The 19,032-nt window shown below is 39.6% G+C and overlaps 2 protein-coding genes across 5 annotated transcripts; one reads left to right on the top strand and one right to left on the bottom strand.

Annotated features, from left to right (window-relative positions):
• Positions 1-2: 2 nt before the first annotated feature.
• Positions 3-9,754, bottom strand: LOC100122430 (double-stranded RNA-binding protein Staufen homolog 2). 3 transcript variants are annotated; one of them, XM_031930355.1, is made up of 10 exons: positions 9,659-9,754; positions 7,726-7,930; positions 6,689-6,823; positions 6,089-6,229; positions 5,660-6,013; positions 5,366-5,589; positions 4,602-5,298; positions 4,295-4,507; positions 4,000-4,208; positions 3-3,754 (listed from the first exon to the last, which is right to left on the bottom strand). In XM_031930355.1, exons 2-10 carry the CDS (start codon positions 7,919-7,921, stop codon positions 3,485-3,487), a joined length of 2,439 nt encoding a protein of 812 aa, XP_031786215.1. In that variant the 5' UTR covers positions 7,922-7,930; positions 9,659-9,754; the 3' UTR covers positions 3-3,484. The 3 variants fall into 3 exon arrangements, with proteins under 3 accessions (XP_031786215.1, XP_031786214.1, XP_031786216.1); XM_031930354.1 differs by lacking the exon at positions 9,659-9,754 and adding an exon at positions 8,274-8,764; XM_031930356.2 differs by lacking the exons at positions 6,689-6,823; positions 9,659-9,754 and adding an exon at positions 8,274-8,777.
• LOC100122441 (multidrug resistance-associated protein 4) lies at positions 9,746-18,468 on the top strand. 2 transcript variants are annotated; one of them, XM_001605996.6, is made up of 18 exons: positions 9,746-10,037; positions 11,528-11,638; positions 11,720-11,851; positions 11,932-12,136; positions 12,219-12,444; positions 12,994-13,150; positions 13,320-13,569; positions 13,646-13,837; positions 14,025-14,311; positions 14,649-14,832; positions 14,905-15,290; positions 15,376-16,151; positions 16,293-16,523; positions 16,602-16,873; positions 16,962-17,225; positions 17,307-17,617; positions 17,705-18,041; positions 18,117-18,468. In XM_001605996.6, exons 1-18 carry the CDS (start codon positions 9,973-9,975, stop codon positions 18,252-18,254), a joined length of 4,524 nt encoding a protein of 1,507 aa, XP_001606046.3. In that variant the 5' UTR covers positions 9,746-9,972; the 3' UTR covers positions 18,255-18,468. The 2 variants fall into 2 exon arrangements, with proteins under 2 accessions (XP_001606046.3, XP_016843859.2); XM_016988370.3 differs by lacking the exon at positions 9,746-10,037 and adding an exon at positions 10,070-10,088.
• Positions 18,469-19,032: the final 564 nt, after the last annotated feature.

The following is a 19,032-nucleotide window of genomic DNA, read 5'->3' as shown; positions in this document are numbered from 1 at the left end:
TATATTTGTTTTTAACTGTTTATTGTTTGTGATACAAACTGACACGTTCGTTCCTTTATTTTTAACGAGGCAACAAAAAATGACTCATTATTTTCATTGGAATACGTTGCCCCGTTCCTCCTCGAGTGAATATTACTTTTCCTAAATATCCTGCACGTATTTATGTATATTGGGTGTGAACTTACATCGTTCGCACAGTTTTTCTATTCACACGCAGGCTCGCGCTTTTTGTAAGGAGTAAAATATAATGATGGCTTTTTTCCTCTCATCGGATACGATTTGTTGCAATTATTTGATTAAAAAAATACTCCGCAATACCAACTTCAAGAATATTGGCATTGGCATTAATAAATAATGAATTAATTTTAACGAACTTGCTGAAATGAATTTTTTTTGTTAGCTGCATAAATGACATCGTTATTTTTCAACAAGCTAACATAAATGGTCTTTCATTTAAAATGAATTATTAGTGCTACGTCTATAGACAAACCCAGTGACAAATCGTATCCTTATTTATAGGAGAGACTTTTACAGTAATATCACAAAGCGATATTTGGAAAAAAGAAATGTTCATCGAATGGCTATCCGCAGTAAAACTTAAAAATTACATATAAAAAACTTGTGAAGATAAGGAAAGAAAAAAATCATAGCAATATCAGCATATAGCTTACTAGAGACAAGAAAACCCTAGTTAGAAAATTAGTAAGTAATATAATGAAGCAAATATAAAAAGTTTTCTCATTTAGTGCATAGCAAATACAGCACTGATTAATAGTTAGAACGATTCTTTTTTTAAAGGTAGGCCTATACTGTGAAGTTTATTCATATTTTTATGATTTATTTGTAATGAAATTTTTACACAACTAAAATGCTTAATATGATACTTTAACTAATACTTCATTAAGTTTTGTTAAGTATTGAGAGGATTATTCGAAAAAAAGCAAATCATTTACGAGCATGAATAACGAGATAAGAACTAGAAGTAAGTGTTGTATAATTAGTTTATATTTGAGAGACTCAAATGTAGATTATTCAAGTATGGCTCTACCTTAGCTTAAAAAAAAAGATTAGAAAGATATATCAAATAATATAGGGATAGCAAAATTGTTTTCATTGCATGTTCTTTGAATAAGATATATTTCACTGGATTGGTTTGAATTAGATTGGTTATATACGTGTGTTTATATATATGCAATAAGAATAATGAATATAAGATAGTATTATTAAATCGATGTCGTCGGTACGATTTTTTTCTTATGCTTCACAGTAAAAGCACATAACAAAACACACATTATTCAGATATACAACGCAAATTACTTAAAATATAACATTTAGATTTTTGTGACGATTTAGGAATGGTTTTACGATATTTTTGTGTGCGCTATATCTTTTTCTTTTGTAAGCATGGAAATTAAAGTTATCAATCGAAAAATGTCTGAGTACTTTTGACTGTAGAATTCGTACTCTTATATTTCTTGATAACTTCTTTCACGCAGTTAATTTAAAATAATAGAAATCATCTACGATTTCCTGATAAACGCCGAATAACCATTTGTCATACTCATCAATGTCTCCTTTCGTTTTGCTTTTAAGGAGCAAATTGTATCGACATCTAAGATTTAATTTCCTAGTATAAAAAGTTAATGTATAAATCGCGAATCAGCAAGTAGCATGCTAAATTAAATGAAAATTACACAAAATGAATCTTTATTCGGCATTTATCAGACTTTTATGCGAATTATAACATTTATTTGCTTGTAAAAATGATTTTTGCATATTACCAAAATTTCAGTAACTTGTGTACCGACGCTCGAAGTCGCCTACATTCATTATTGTACATATTTTCTTAAGGATTTTTTCTGTTTCTCTTCTTCACTCTTTATTCGGGCAATAGATCAAAATTCGCTTGACGTTGTCTCAGAATTGTCTTGCGACGTTGTAATATAACTTTTTAAACGCTTGCGGCGTCGCGCTAAATCCTAACACAACGGGGAAGAATTTCAAGATATTGGCCCAAAAGTGGTTCATTATTACAAGTCTAATAGAAAACCTTCCCCTTTGAAATTTTCCGATCGATCGAGCCACCAACTGTGTTCGATACGATTTCGTGCAAGTGGCTCGAGAAAATTTCAAACGGCTTGTTATTTCGCGTGTTTTTTTCTCTTTACGTTCTAATACCCCTCATGGCATTAACATGAATATAATCCCAGAATGCTTCTAGGCCCCGAGAAAAAGCAAATTGGGACAGAAAAATTATCGTACATCGAATTACCTATTTTTTAATATTTTTTCCAAGTTTATGCTTTTTTTTAAATACATTTTTTCTTTCTCTTTTTTTAAATATACGCTTGCTCCAGCAATACTCGCAACTTTCACAATTCTCGTTCGCAGAACGAGACTCAAAGTAAATGTCAAGAGAAAGCAAAATCAATCAATAATTACTACGGATTCTACGATTAGGTAATTGGACATAGCTTATGTTACATTCATGACAATGACAGAGTCAAGGTATCGGTTAATTAACTCATTAAGGGGTTGAGATATGGCCGCATTTTATCCAAATTGCGAATTTGTTCGTCTTTGTGACATGTATCCGAAATAATAAAAAAAAATTGATGTGATCACAAGCAAGAAAAAAATATTCTTCAAGAGTGATCATCGTCGAAAATAAATTTTCGCTAGTAGATTCACTTCGCAGTTTGATCAAGTTAAGCCCTCGTTACTCGTTTACATCTCACGCTTCCTTTACAAAAAATATGCAAAAGTTTATCTCTTTTTTTTCTCGCATCAAGCCAGAAATTCTGCGAAGTGAGCCTACGTATTCAAGCTAATCCATGCACAATGAGCGTCTTTTACTTTTCCGTATGTTTGATTAAAATAAAATGAAAAAAATTAAAGATAGTTTAACGTATTGAGTGTTGATAAATGTTAGCAGTACAATATTGTTTTAACGATTTGCCGTCATCAAATTTAGCATTGATCAACTCTCAAACTAAAACAATTGATTATAAACGCGTTCAGTGAAACACATCTTAAATCGATGATTTTAACGAAAAAAATTTACAATTTACTGGAATAACATTATTATACAGTAAAGTAAACGATCTAAAGCATAACGTTGACATCGCATAATTTAGGTAAGTGATAAGTTACTTTCAAATTTGTCAATGCTTTAATTTGTTGATTTAAACAGATCGTTATAATTGTTAAATAAACTGCCGACCATTTTGTCGCAATGAAAAACAATGACTTTCTCACTTACAGGTAAAATAAACAACGACAGCAACATCATTCCAGTAAAATTCGCATAAGTATAATCCAAAAGAACATGATCACGTTATCGATTTACGTTGCACATCACTGAATGCGTTTAAAGCTAAAAAAACGATACTAAAAGTAAATGATATAGGAGAAAGCTTTTACAGTACGCGCGGGGAAACTGTAGTTAAAAAAGAAAGAAAGAGGAAGGGTGTCCTGTTCTTTTTCACTTGTCCATCGCGCCGTTAATCACGTTGTTAGTCTTAACCTGCTGGCCATAGACGTGCATGCTGCCAGCGTCGTTGGCATTGGCGCTAGACTTATCTTTCTTGGCACCAGAGTTGGTAACACTGTCGAGGCCGAGCTTGCTAAGGGTGCGCAGGGCTGTGAGAGCCGCCTGATCACGACTCGCGCTTTTAGTGGGCCCATGCCCGTGACACACCTGGGGCGGATCCGTGCTCAGTGACACGAGCGACAGGTATTCCTTGTAGGTACCCTAGAGAAACGAGCGGAATAAGGAGCATGATTAGCTACAAAGTTTTTCAATCGATTCTCTCGGAGAAATATTTTTTTTTTTATCTATTTTATTAAGGCAGGAGGAGCATAGGTTAAGCGAGGGCGATTTTCAATGTTACGAAAGTTGCGATAAACAGGATATCATATTTGAAATAACAACTAAAACACTGCAGTGTAGACCGTCAAATGAAGACTAGATTCTATAGCATGAAGTGTAATCAATACCTTTGGAAAATCGCTGAATTGTACTTCAAAATTTAGCAGTTGAGCGAGATATTTAAGCTGATCCTTCGGAGATACACCAGTCGACTGAGGAGGCTGCTGGCCGCGCAATTCCTCAGCGACAACTTGAACGCTTGGTCCACTGATAACCTTGGAATCGGTGCCGTTATCCACCAGGAGAAGACCAGGAACTAATTGGCGTCCAATAGATCCTATAATAGCATGGAAAACAAATCAATAAGAATTCACGCACAACTGCCATTTCAGAATAATTCCATTCGATTGCGAACTACTGTACCTCCTTGAGGGTGGGTGTGCGTTGTTTCGTTACTTGTGTCAACCTCGACAAACGTGACCTTTCGCTTGCCCTCACCTACACCTTCCTTGTTTTCTGCACCGTTGCCACCCCCGATGCCACTGCTACTGGTCTTTATGGACGGCTTGGCAGGTTGAGGCTGGGGCTTGCTGTATCCCAATGTCGCAAGCAGTGCCTCGGCTGCAGCTCTCTTTGCTAAATTATCGTAAAAAAATAAATAAATAAACAAATTCAATACTTTATTTTCTAAATCAATACGCAGAGAAAAAAATGATGACTCTTTGTCTACCTAGTTTTTTGTTAGGTCCGGTGCCTTGAGCCGAATGTTGGCCAACCGATACTTCCATAACGAATTCGCGTCGTCGTGGCGCGCCTTTCTCTTCAACGAGATTGTAGACGGGCTCACGTTCTCTCTTGGCTTGTTGAATTTGAACAAGACGCGAAATCGGGTTCACTTCTTCCGAGCTATCAGCTTCGGTACGTGGCTCCTGGTACACCTTGATCAGGTTTCGGGACTTCTTCTTAGTCGCTGGTGGTTTTCGCTTTAAACGCAAAGTGCGGTTCTGTATCGGTGCAGCGACCAGAGGCAGCCGCTTTAGTTCTTCCAGCATCAGTTCAGCGGCACGCTTCTTCGACACCTTTTTCGAGGATCCCTCACCAAGAGTGACCTTATCACCGACGGTACATCTTGTCATGAAAGTTCTGATGTGCGGCTTGCCAGTTTCGGAGACGACGTCAAAACTAACTGAGAGGCCGCGTTTCAGTGCGGTCTCATGCACTAGGGAAACGGGGCTTTTTAGCTCAGCATTGGGATCGTCGATACCGGCGCCCGTGCCGTTACCTGCGCCATTCTCCGTCGTTATGGTCGAGCTCGCCAATTCCTCCGGCAGGGGCAACTGACGCAACTGCTCAAGTGCGCGACTCGCTGCATCATGACGCGCAGCCTGTCCAGTTACGCCTCGACCAATAAATTCTCTCTCACCAACCTGTAAGGTGTTATAAAATGTATTACTTTTACTTAAATAATTATAAAAACTCGCAAACGTTTGGTACCTTCAACGTAACGAGATATATTCCTTGAGGCTCGGGGTTGAAGCCGCGGTTATAAGCGGGATATCGAGGATTAAACATACGCGGAAAGTTGCTATAGCCGTGTGCGACGAACTGTTGCGGTGCAGTAGCTGCTGCTGGGGGTGCATGTCTAAATGTATACACCGTTGGCTCGCCTCTCTTCATCGCGAGAGCATTAAGCTCCACCGTTGGGGGCAAGTGTCCTCCTGAAAAAAGAATCGGCGTCTTAAAAAAGTTCTACAATCGAAGATTTGAATCTGGAGAAGCGGTGCTTACCAGAACCAGCCGGACACTTGCCGGGTATCCTCATGGCTCTGGTGGGTTTTGGTGGCGGCTTCCTGTACCAGGTTTTGGTGAGGGCGTCGCTGGCAGCGCTGTGCTGGGCTTTCTTGATGCTCGGCCCCTCGGCCACGTACTCTTCTTCGCCGAGCATCAGAGTGACAGTGAAGCGCTTCTTGTGCGCGGGCCCCTGTTCGTTTGTCAGTCTGTATTGGTGCTGGATTTTGTTGAACCTGGCGAGCTCGTTCACCAGGCACATCGGCGTTTTTTCTCGGGTGTTTGCCAAGTTGGCATTGGTCGAGTTGGCCTGGCCCTGTTGCTGGCTACCTGAGCCGTCGTCCTTTGACTCGCCTGAAAATATCGTCGCGAATTTTACTAGTCTTTTCTTAATCAAACATTATATTGATATTCCAGCTCCAGACTCACCAGTATCCTCAGTAGCATTCTTCTTTTGTTCAATATTTTGTTGCTGCTGCTGTTGCAAAGAATGGTGGTTCGGATTCTGGAGGGTCATAGGCATAGCATTTGCCTGATCTTTCAAGCCAACGTTAACCAACGCCAACGTGCCTGTAATAATAATCAATCAATATTAATAATTTCATACAAATTAAAAAACGTAAATTGTTGATGATTACATAAGTCATTTTTGAGCAATGATTTAATTGAGTTAAAAAATTATTTAATGAGTTAAATAGTGTTGTGTAAAGTGCATACCATACAAGCATTGTTATAATTAACATCGAAACATTCAATATTCTCAGGTTGCCATACAAATGCAGTTCACACACTCTCTTTTATTTATTCCTTACACATCGTAATTTTTGATTTGTTTTTATCATTGACAATTTTTACTTATTGGAATAAAAAATTTACTTCGGATTAATTTATTTCTTTTCAATATTATGTAATATTAATGGTTTGCAAGAAAATAAAAATAAAACAAAATAAAGTTCCGGATGGCAGCTGCATATCAGAATTAAAATAAATATCATTATTTACGTCATAGTCCTTTCAACAAAAACAGACCTTCTATGCACCCACTTGGTCCAAAAAAAAGTTCCAAGCTATCAATACTATCTAGTAGCGATGGTCGGTGAACTTTAGCATCACAGGATAGAAGAAGACAGGCCAATATAACCACAGTTAAAATATGTCGACTCTCTAACAAAAAATAAACACAAGAGTGGTGACTGTGCTTTTAACACTACATAGTTTGTCCTTTTAAAATTAAAAATAAAATGTTCTGACAAAAAGTAGACTGAAAACTGGGATTAAAAACAGACATGTTATTAAGACAAATTGGTGGCTTGACAATAATACATTCTTTGAATAATTAAGTGTCCTAGAACTTTATTCCATTGCTAATAAACTATTATTCTAAACATCTCATCACAAATTTTTGAAATACATCTATAAATCTTTTTAGTTAATGCACTGCTAAAAAATGTTTACATAACGGAGAAAGAGAAAGCTGATGTCGTTACAGTGGTATATTACAGTAGTCAACTGTATGCAAAAACAATCCGGGATTTTATTGCGAAAGAAAATGAAGCTAATAATAACACTTGGTAATAACGGTAAGCTGAAAGTGAATGTTTTTATAATTTATTTCTAAATGAAAATCAGACTTTAATGTCCCAACACCTTAGTAAGAAAAGAAACCACATTATCTTATCCAATAAATAACAGCAATCACCTATTAGATAATTAAAAATTTAATAGATTACTTAAGAAAAATTGTATAGTATTACAGTATGTTAAAATCCGTAAAAAAGAACAGAGTCATCTGTCTTTAAGGATGCAGTAGTAGAGAATAGCTAAAAAATATTTCCCAGCTTATTTATTCCTCTTTCTCAAACTCACTAGTAGTTTTTTTAAAAACAAAAAAAACAACTACTTAAAAAAGCAACGCATTACATTAGCAGTCCATAATTGCTAAATATTGTAAATGGACAAACTCATGCAGCAGAGGATAAACTTATGCATAGTATACGGCGATTGTTTAATGTCGATTAAAATAATGTGCAAGCGTGGATGATGAAATCATTGGAGAGCTAACTTACCGTTGGGATTCGGAGAGTTCATACCCATCAACATTCGTGGGGTGGACATGGTCATGGGGTGTTGCTGCTGCATATGACGAAAATGCTGCTGATGAGCCATGGTCAACAACTGTTGATGGTGATGATGCGAATGCGCATGCGGATGTTGCACAGGCTGGTGTGTCGGGGCCATCGAAGCCTGTTGCATTGGACGCATTACCTTTTACTGGAAGCACACAAATTCCTGACCATTGACAAAGACATCCACAAGTAGAGAAAGAAAGAAAGAAAGAAAAGCGCTGCAGTTCTCAGTACGTGTATACACAAGTTGAGGAGTCAGTACATTCCACGCGCGACGATAATCGCGAGTGACATCAGTCCCGGCTCGGATAAAAAAGTCGTTTCTCGAGTACTGCATCGCGTCGATATCGGAGCCGGTAAGCGTACTTGCTCTCCTCTCACGCGAGTACATACGGTTGTAGGTACCTACTATTAACCTATAAAATCTCGTCCCCAACATATACGACGTCCTGCGAAAAGATACTAGCCATATACAGGAGTAAACTCACCCAGAGGGACGTCTCTCTCCTGTGCTCCTCTACTCGACGAGGAGTCTCTGCAACGTCGACGGCGGCGAGTCTCTCCTCTCCGGCGGATCAGCGGTGCGAGAGAAGAGAGCAGCTATAGCGCGGGTACAAGTGTATAGGTTCCCCGTCTATAGGTGTATATAGCGCGCCGACGATTTGATCGAGGAGAGAGAGAGTAAGAGAGCCGGCTATGCAGCAACGGGTAGGTATCTTAGACGACGAGGTCGTGTGTCGTCAAGTGCAGCTGACGATGCGCCGATGATGATTGTTGATGTCCCTCCGATGATGCGCGACTCGAATCCTCCCAGGAACGGCGATTGGCAAACAGTAAAGAAAAAGAGCGAGTGGCTCGGCGCGGCGAGTAAGAAGGAGAGAGCGAGAGCGCTTCCCTTCGCGTGTCGACTAAAATGCGGCCATTTTTCCCTGGCTGGCTCGCTATGCGGCGCCGCGGCGCTCAGTCTCGCCGCCGCACCGCACCGCACCGTCGCTCGCTCGATCGAGTGTATATATGTATATATACATACATGTAAACGTATTGTATAGGATAGGGCCCGGTGGTGGAGACGGAGTCCGGCGTTCTCGCGCTCGCACACGGTGTGCAATGCCGGTATACGTATATATATATAATATATATATATATATATATATATATATATATATATATATATATATATATATATATATATATATATATATATATATATATACGTGTGCATTACTGATTACATATGCGCGGTTCTCGCTCTGGATCGGAGCTTTTTCGCGATTCGCAGACATTTCAGCTTATGATGATTGTCACGTATGACATGGTGCCAGGCGTATATATAGCGCACTTTTTTTAACTCGAACATTCTAGGAAACGTTTTTTTCAAATAATTTCATTCATACCCACACTCTTTGCACACTCGTACATCGCTCGCTATTGTTTATCTTCGTACACTGAGTGCGCGTAAATACATCTATTTTTAACCCAAACGTGCATGATATAATAACGTATATAGCATAATCGCGTCTGCGAAACTCTTCGCGTCATTCAGACGACTGTACTTTCTCTTTTCTCTCTCTTTTCAGCATCTCACTGTATACCTATATACGTCATGTGCATTGTTCCGTATCTCCTAAGTATACACTGGCAATTAGCATTTAGGATGCAGCGTCGCGCGCACAGAGAGTCGTATAACTTGCAGGTTTTACAGGTTTACCGGCAAAAAAGTGTCGTCGCCGGCGCGAGCGCTCTCCGCAACGCGCGACGTCACATCAGTCATCATCTCTCTCTCTCTCTCTCTCTCTCTCTCTCTCTCTCTCTCTCTCTCTCTCTCTCTCTTTCTCTGCGGTTTTATCAGAGAGTACGCTTATAATATACTTACTTTTCGCTCATTTATTTCCTCTCGTTTTATCTCTTCCCCCCTCCTCTCTCTCTCGGCGAGTTCTCTGTTGGTCGTTCGCCTTCTCGCAGAGTCGTCTCTCGCGGTTTACTGCTATAGCTAGTCTCTCAGTCAGTACTCAGTATCGCCGGCGCCGCCCGCACACGAGCTCTCAGAGTGTCTCTCAGTCGCGCGATGGCTTTCGTCGAGTACAGTAGTGCTTGTTACAATACTGGCGAACGCATGTGTTGTTGTGCTTGAGTGTTATTTTTTTCTCTCTTCGTATCCAGTCCAGTGTGCGCGGATCGCTCTCGAGGATGGCGCAGCAGAGGAAGCCCAGTCCTAGACTCTCGGCGAATATCTTCAGTGGGCTGTTCTTCTGGTGAGCGTGAACGGCGATTTTGCTTTTTTCCAGGAATAACGCGTGTATCGTGTGAGTCACCTTCCGATCTAGAGAGAGAGAGAGAGAGAGAGAGAGTCTGTTTACCTTCTCTCTTTCGCGCGTATACAGTGCGAGCCAGTGAACTCTTTCTCTCTCTTTCTCTCTCTCTCTCTCTCTCTCTCTCTCTCTCTCTCTCGCATCAGTATATAGCGGCCGGTTTTTATCGCGCGTGTGTGTGTGTGTGAAAATTTACATTCCACCAGTGCAATTTTCTTCTTTTTTTCTAGTTAATGAGAGATCAATTGCTCTCCCGGTGGTATATAGGCTTGATTCGTTATCGCGTTATCGGTATACAATTGGAGGAGAATCAGGGAGGCTATTTTAGCTCGTTTATTATATTATGTAAGTTATTGACCTTATGCCATTGAAATCGTCGCCGCTGGATGTGTCTCGGTTTTTATAAATATATACTGCACAGTATTTACTTTGTCTGATGGGCTCTCGTGCATCAGTGTGTTGCTTAAGTAAACAACGTCGCCGCTTTGTCATATCTGCATAGTGTCTTTGTGTGTTTCAACGCGCGAATACCTCTCTCGCTGACAGATTTATGCGATTTTGATGTAATTAAAAAAAAAATGTTTCCACGCTTATGACGAGATTCGCGACGTGGAACATATATTTATGGGCCGGTTTTTCAAACAAGCAATGCGCTTTAGTTGGGGAAATTTAAATCTTCTAAAATACCGTTACAAATAAAGAACGAAATTTAATAATTATAATCTGACAAGACGTGATTTTTATGATAAAATATCTAGAATATCACACACTGTACAATTAGCGATACGATCTATCGTCGTCCTCTCTGACAAATTTTGCGGAATAGCAATTCATATCTTATCTCGATAAAAATCGTGTTACGTAACCAGCCGCTTTTTTTATACAAAAAAAAAGAATGTTGAAATTGACACTCAAAAGGTTATTAAATTTGAATTTCAATTCTAGACCATATCCGACAATTATAAAGCGAGAACACGTGCGTGGGATCTTGTATTACAAAAAGCTAGTTATCAAAACGATGAATTATAACAGCCTTTGTCCCTCAAGTGATAGATTACACAGTATAGAATAATAGTCGGCGAAGACAAATTCTCGACGCGACACTTGAAAGAGCCGAGAGCACATATCGGTCAATATAACGCTGTATGTAATTGTATTTGAAAAAATTAGATCGATTACGTTTTAGCATATAGCAGCATCGTAACGCGTGACATCGTATTTTTTATCAAAGAAACATGGATGCATCTCTCGGAAGCTTTTAGGACGAATTGCTAACCGCTGACGCGCGCGGAGGAAGTGGGGAATTTACGTTTCAAGCGAATCAACGCTGATGATCGTTTTCGACGAAGCTTTTGTCCGACGAATGAGCTTTACTTTCTATATATCGTATATATTTTGCGATTAAACAATAATCGTTCTTTTTTTTTACACAGGTGGCTGAAACCGCTGTTCTGCCAAGGCAAGTCTCGCGACCTGACGAGCGACGATCTTCACGATGCGCTTCCGACCGACGTCAGCGAGCAACTTGGAGGCCGTTTGGAAAAGTAAAAATATTCAAGTTCAATGTAAAAGCTCTCCTCGCGCGAATCGTCAGTGATAATCAATCTCTCGTCTGATGATTTCAGGTACTGGAAGAACGAGGTGGAGAACGCGCGCCAAAGCGACAAGAAGCCCAAGCTCGTTAACGCGATAAGGAAAGCCTTTGGATGGTCGTACTTTTATTATGCAGGACACATGCTCGTCTTGAATTGTCTCAGGTATGAGCTTTTGAATTTACGACGAGCCGCTGAAAGGTACGCGTAATGTTTGTGTATTAACTAACCGAAAATCGCATCAGGGTACTGCAGCCGTTCACCTTGGGTCTGCTGATCGAGTACTTCGAGCCTGGCTCTCGTACGGCCAAGAGTCATGCATACGTCTACGCCAGCAGCCTCGTCCTCCTGACGTTCCTTCACAGTCTGCTGAAACATCACATCGACCTGGCCACGCTCGAGATCGGTATGCGTCTGAGAATTGCTTGCTCCTCCCTCATCTATCGTAAGGTACTGAATACAGTTGCATTTCTCAGCGTATTATAAAAGAGGCGCATCAGACTCTGTTCTTTACACGCACGCATTCCTACAGGTGGTGCGTCTGTCGAACAGTTCGGTGAGCGCCAACACCGGCGGTCGGCTGATCAACTTGCTGTCGAACGACGTCGCGAGATTCGACCCGCTGTTCATGTACTTACACTACATCTGGATCACTCCACTCCAGGGTGCCGTTCTTGCCTACCTCATATGGCGCAATGTCCAGCTGGCTTCGCTCGCTGGAGTTCTTCTCATGGCTCTCGAGACCATCCCGGTACAAGGTGTGTACAAACTGTGAATACTCGCTGCTTTTGCAAGTCCAATTAACGTTTCGTAGTTTCTGGAGCGTCGCTGCTTTTTCCTCATGAATTTGCATAAATTGGAGCCTCCATGCGTTGTATACAAAACACCGACGGTAAAAGCGCGCTGATAAGCGATGTTGTAACGATGTTTGTGTTTCATCTTTGAGTTTGTAAATAGTAGCGAGGAATTTCTCTGTTATTTCTGCGTGATTTTGTTATTTGTAATTTATTTATAATGCCTTATCGAAAAATCTTATCTTTACGAGCCGTCTGGCCCTGTTTGTTACCGGATGTCTAATCGCGCTTGAAAAGTAATCGTATCGCGATGTTATAATTCATGATTTTGGAGTATTTTCGATAAAACACAAGTCAGGCTTTGCAAAAAATTAGCACTGCGTAGGTCAAAGAGACAATCTGATGGTCATATCTTGAATGTAAAGATAAATTCGACCCCCTGTTGAGTACAGCGATCGAAAACTTCTACGTGAACAGACAGCATTTTTGACGAAATCCCATGTAATGTTTCAGTGTACATCGGTAAGATAACGTCGAGGCTGCGGGGGAAAATTGCAACGAGGACAGACGAGAGAGTTCGGCTGATGGGCGAAATAATTAACGGAATTCATGTTATCAAAATGTACACCTGGGAGAAACCGTTTGAGAACCTCGTATCGCTCGCTAGAAGGTGAGGTAAATATCGTAAAATGTAAGCGCGATATGTCGGTTTTTATTTCTTGTGTCGTTGTATGTTCTGAAATTTCGATAATTTTATACTTGGTAGAACAAACAATAGTTTGAGTGATACACAATATTCGCAATTTATAGAAGTGCCTTAATTTTTCTCATCTATGTAGGTACGAAATTGACGTGATCACCTGGATGTCTTACCTTAGAGGTGTAAACATTTCCTCAAATGCATTTGTGGACCGCACTTGCCTGTACTTTACGCTAATGGCTTATGTTCTTGCGGGTAACGTAATATCAGCCAATAAAGTCTTCTCAATGGTTCAATACTTTACGATTTTGCAAAATCTGCTAGTTTACAATTACCCGCGGGCTATTTTCAATGTTGCGGAGGCTCAAGTCTCTGTCAAACGTATCGAGGTAAATTATTTGGATTTAAGAATTGAAATAATTACAAAGCTCGTAGATAACAATTCTGACATTTTTTTTCATGTAGAAATTTCTAATGCTACAAGAGATTAAAATAAAAGCGCCATTGTTATCAATAGAAGATAATGGCAGTATATCATTAAAAAGTGTGACGGCATCTTGGTCACCGAATTCTATCGTAAACACGCTGCATGATATCACTATGTACATAACTCCGAAAAAACTTCATGCCATCGTTGGGCCCATTGGTTCGGGAAAGGTATGAAAATTTTATTCTATTTTTTGTATTACTTTAGATTTGCTTTCTTTTGTTTTAAAACAATATAAGACTTGCTTTTTTCAACAACTCCACATTGCCGTTACTTAGTACACTTAAAATGACATCATTACAGTGACTTTTGTCCAACGCCCTTATCGCAGTAACTTTTCAACTTTCTCTTTTACAGACTTCACTGCTGCAACTGATTCTGGGTGAACTGCGTCCCTCCACTGGTGACATAAAGATCAATGGCACAATCTCATATGCATCGCAACGTCCCTGGCTCTTCCCAGGCACCATTCGCGAAAACGTGCTTTTTGACCAGTCCTATGACGAAGAGCGCTACCAGCAGGTGATTCGAGTTTGCTCGCTCGAGCAAGACTTGGAACAGTTGGCCCAGGCCGATCGCACCCAGGTCGGTGAGAGAGGTACGAACCTCAGCGGCGGACAATGCACGAGAATTAATCTTGCTAGGTAGATAACTGTCCTTATCACCTACTTTTGTCTATTATATTCTCTTTTTTTTACGAGTAGCGTCGCCCCTTATCTTTGTGACTACGAACTATTGTGTTATAGCTTGCTGTTTGAATTTGTGACTTGGGAAGATAAACTGTCATTTAGCTTTTTTGAAAATGATAAATTCTCAATTCTTTTGTACTAAATTTACAGCTTATTTCGTGGAGCATAACTATTCATGACTATATTGCGTGCTTGTTTTGTTACTATGCAACAGGTGCATACAAAGTAGCACAAAAATATATTTAAAACTTTCCAGCGTCTCAAGCTAAAAGTAGTTTTGTATGTTTTGCAGAGCCGTTTACCGAGACGCCGACATCTACATTCTCGACGATCCGCTATCCGCCGTCGACGCGAATGTCTGCAAATGTTTGTTTAATGACTGCATTAACGGCTATCTAAAAGATAAAACTAGGATATTTGTGACGCATCAGGTTCAATGTTTAAAAGAAGCTGACACGATTTTTCTCTTGAATAACGTGAGTTGCTGATCAAATGTACAGCAAAAATAAAAAATCGACGATAAATAATAAACTTTCTTTTTCTTCTAGGGTAAATTAGATTTTCGAGGAAAGTTTGCTGATTTTTCGAAAAGAGATCTGCAGTTCTTAAATGTTTGTACAGAAGAAGAAGAAGAAGAAGAAAGATATAATGAAGAATTAAAAGAAAATTCAAGAGAAACAATAGAAAATATAAATAATGTACATAACAATAAAAACCAAGATAATATTATACCCAAAGATGCGAAGGATGACGATAACGCTGAAAATGAGCCACAGGAAACGGAAGAACTCATAGCTAAGGGAAAGATGCAAATGTCGATATTCACTAGATATTTTCACTCCGGAAATTCTTACTTTTTTCTTGTATTGATAATTCTGCTATTTGTACTTGCCCAAACTATTAGAAGTGGCTCAGACTATTTCTTGGCATATTGGTGAGTTGAATAGTTTATATTTGAATCGGTAAATAATTAAATAATTGAATTTTTTGAATTGAAATAATTTTTGTTACAAATTCAGGACTCGTCAAGAAGAGTATAGATGGAATACTGTCGAAGGAACAACGTCAAATTTCACAGCTGAACGTTCAGTGTTGAATTTCACGGAAAGTAAATCCTCTACTTTCGTACCGAGTACGACAGAAAGTTCTGTATTTACTATACCTACAACTGAAAGTGTACTTGACACAACACTACGGGACCTAATATCTAGTACAACTACCATTTTATCGAATACAATACAAAATGTATCAACTACGACTGAAAGTATATCTGGTACAGTACAAGACTTGATAACAACTGTAACAGAGAATCCATTCTTCAGTACATCGCAAAGCTCGGTAGCTAGCACAACTGTAAGCTCAACAACTACCGTGAGAAATTTAGCAACGAATACAACTGACAACACTTTGTTGAAAACAAGCATGATTGCAAATTCAACTGCCAGTACGCCAAGTACTCAAACCTATTTATCAGTGAATACGACAACTTCGTCAAGTATTGTGCCACAAAATCTACTTTTAAGTGTAACAGAAAAACTGGTGTCAAATTTAATGTTAAATAGCACGTTAGAATCAAAACCGGAAGTCAGCACAAGTACAGAACTTTCAAACTATTTGAGTGTAGATAAAGCTTTGATAATTTACGGCTGCATACTATTGGGATGTGTCATTACTGCAGTATGCAAGAGTCTATTGTTCTATAAAATTTGCATGAACTCAAGTACAAACATTCACAACCAAATGTTTTCCTGCGTCTTAAGAGCTCCGATGCGATTCTTCGATAAGCAAACTTCTGGTAAGAAAATCTATTACATTACAAAAAAAGATAAAATACTTGAATCATTTCTATATGAGTGAAAAAATAAGATATATTGTGTCAAAATTAACAACTATAATTAAGTGCGTTTTAGTATACATATGCTTAGCTTTGTTTCAGGACAAATTCTCAATCGCTTCTCGAAGGATACAGGAGCGATGGACGAAATTCTACCCGCCACAATGTACGAGTCGATCGAAGTTTTCTCCATTATTTTGGGAGTTCTCATCCAAGTTCTCATCATCAACTGGTATTCTGTTTTACCGATGATCTTCACCGGCTTTCTATTTTGGAAGATACGAACATTTTACGTACCGACGGCTTACGGAATCAAGCGATTAGAAGGCGCAGGTAAATATCATAGAAAATAATTTATTCAATGATTTGCACAATATTTGTAATTAGATAATATTTGTTAAAATTTAACAGCAAAAAGCCCAGTATTATCGCATGTGACAGCCTCCTTGGACGGCTTGGTAACGATACGTGCAAGCCGAAGCCAAACGATGGTATGCCGACGCTTTGACGCCCGTCAGGATGAACATACGCGAGCTCACTTTCTTAACATCGCTGTAGCATCTGCTTTTGGCCTCTGGCTTGATCTCGTCACCGTCATACTTGTTGGATTCGTCACAATCGGTTGTCTGTTGGCCGATGAAACCAAAACTTTTGCGGGTAGCGTTGGATTGGCTATTACTCAGGTATATTGATTAAAAGATTCAAAGATACTTTAATTATTAAAAAGAGCGATTTCATAATCGAACTTGCTTTTGTTTATTATTTTCGCAGATTCTCATGCTGTGTGGTATGCTACAACGCGGCATCAGGCAGACAGCAGAAACAGTTACTCAAATGACGAGTGTCGAGCGAATACTCCAATTTACGCAGTTAGAGCAGGAAGAAACGAGACCCGAAGCAAGCGTGCCAATAAAACCACCAAGCGGGTGGCCGAGTCGAGGTAAAATAGAGTTTAAAAAATTCTGCCTACGCTACGGTCGAAACGAAGAGCCAGTGCTGAGAAACGTAAATCTGATCATCGAACCCGGCACTAAGGTAAATAATGAATCTGTAGTGTATGCAAATTTTAATTATAACGTGCGATTATCAATAACACGAATTTTCCATACTTTTTAGATTGGTATTGTCGGACGCACCGGAGCAGGAAAATCGTCGTTGATTTCTGCACTGTTCCGTCTGGCTCGTACTGAAGGTCAAATACTCATTGACGAATTCGACACCAATAACTTAGGCTTACACGCACTGCGCAAGCGAATCGCGATTATACCCCAGGAGCCGGTACTGTTCTCAACGTCGCTCCGCGACAACCTCGATCCGTTCCACGAATTCGAAGATACGAGTCTCTGGGCTGCTCTTGAGGACGTCGAACTTCATAAAGCGTTCGTACCTCTCGATCATCCTATCGAATGTGGCGGTCGAAATCTTAGGTAAAAATTATCTTCGATTATAAGCGGATAGAATAAATTTAAATGTTAATTGTAAAACTTGTGTGTTAATTGTAAATCCGTTTCTAGTGCCGGTCAACGCCAGCTGCTGTGTCTTGCTCGAGCAATTGTCAAGAAGACGCGCATTTTAGTTCTCGACGAAGCGACGGCCAACGTCGATCCGGCCACCGATGCGCTCATTCGCAAGACGATACGCAGCAAATTCCAAGAATGCACAGTACTGACGGTGGCACACAGACTTGAATCCGTGATCGACAGCGACAAGATCCTCGTCGTGGAGAACGGCGAGATCGTGGAATTTGATCACCCGCATCTTCTATTGCAGATCGAGAACGGCTGTTTTGCCAAGATGGTCAGGCAGAGCGGCGATGCAATGCACGAGCATTTGCGTAAAGTCTCTGAGGAGGTAAATTTGAAAGATTTCTTACTATTGCAGAATCATGCCATATTTCACGATAAATATCATTGCAATTCGTTACAGGCATACAATGTTATAAGGCTGAATAACCAAGTATCAACGACTGAGGACGATGTAGCGGACGAGCGAACAAATAGAAACGGAGTTGTAAAAAGTAACGATTCCGCCGATGCCACAGAGAATTCGTCGGAGAAGCCATAAACCGACAATATATTTTTATCCAGATTATAAGGATCACAAACGCGAATGTGATTATATTTTTCATATACGATAGTTGTTCGAGCGTTTATTTTTCTATAAATGCGACCTATATTCATAAACTCCAGTTCAAAACATAATCGCGGATAAGACTACGCCTCGAAGCTTGTGATTAATAATTACTATATATACATACATTACACATTTTTACTGAAGTTTATACTGTGTATTAAGATTAAGACTACATTGCGACTTGATGATAACGACTCTGCGTTAAGAATGAATGACTCAATAAATATAGATTACAATATAAAACTGTTCCCAAAGTGTTCTCGTTATTTATCACATTTTTCCCGCCGTTGAATGAAACAATGTCTATACATAATCTGTATTGATCTACGGGTGCAGTAAAATAATAAGGTATGCCGTCTTCGCTCGACGCAGGTAGAAAAGGTGCAAATCTCCAGACGGACATGCAACGACCGGAAAAACTATCGGTCCTCCGATAATCCTCTCTAATCTCCCCCGTTTATGATGGTCTGCTTATACCTATATACTTCATAGTTTGCTTTATTGCCTTTGTGAATACATAATATTCGTGCAATAATGCAATCATACGAATCTGCTACGCCTTTTTCGCCAAAATCGAAATTCGATATTCAAATTCACTTGTCAACGACCGTTGCTCAATTTTTCGAAGAATTCCAGTGAATTTTACTCGTGAAGTTGCCGTCGTCACCAGATCTAGTTACGAAACCTAGCATTTTTTTCTCTAGTGCGT

This window comes from Nasonia vitripennis, chromosome 4 (genome assembly GCF_009193385.2).
Source record: "Nasonia vitripennis strain AsymCx chromosome 4, Nvit_psr_1.1, whole genome shotgun sequence".
NCBI classification, from domain to species: Eukaryota; Metazoa; Arthropoda; class Insecta; order Hymenoptera; family Pteromalidae; genus Nasonia; species Nasonia vitripennis.
This window is presented reverse-complemented; position numbering and strand designations above follow the sequence as displayed.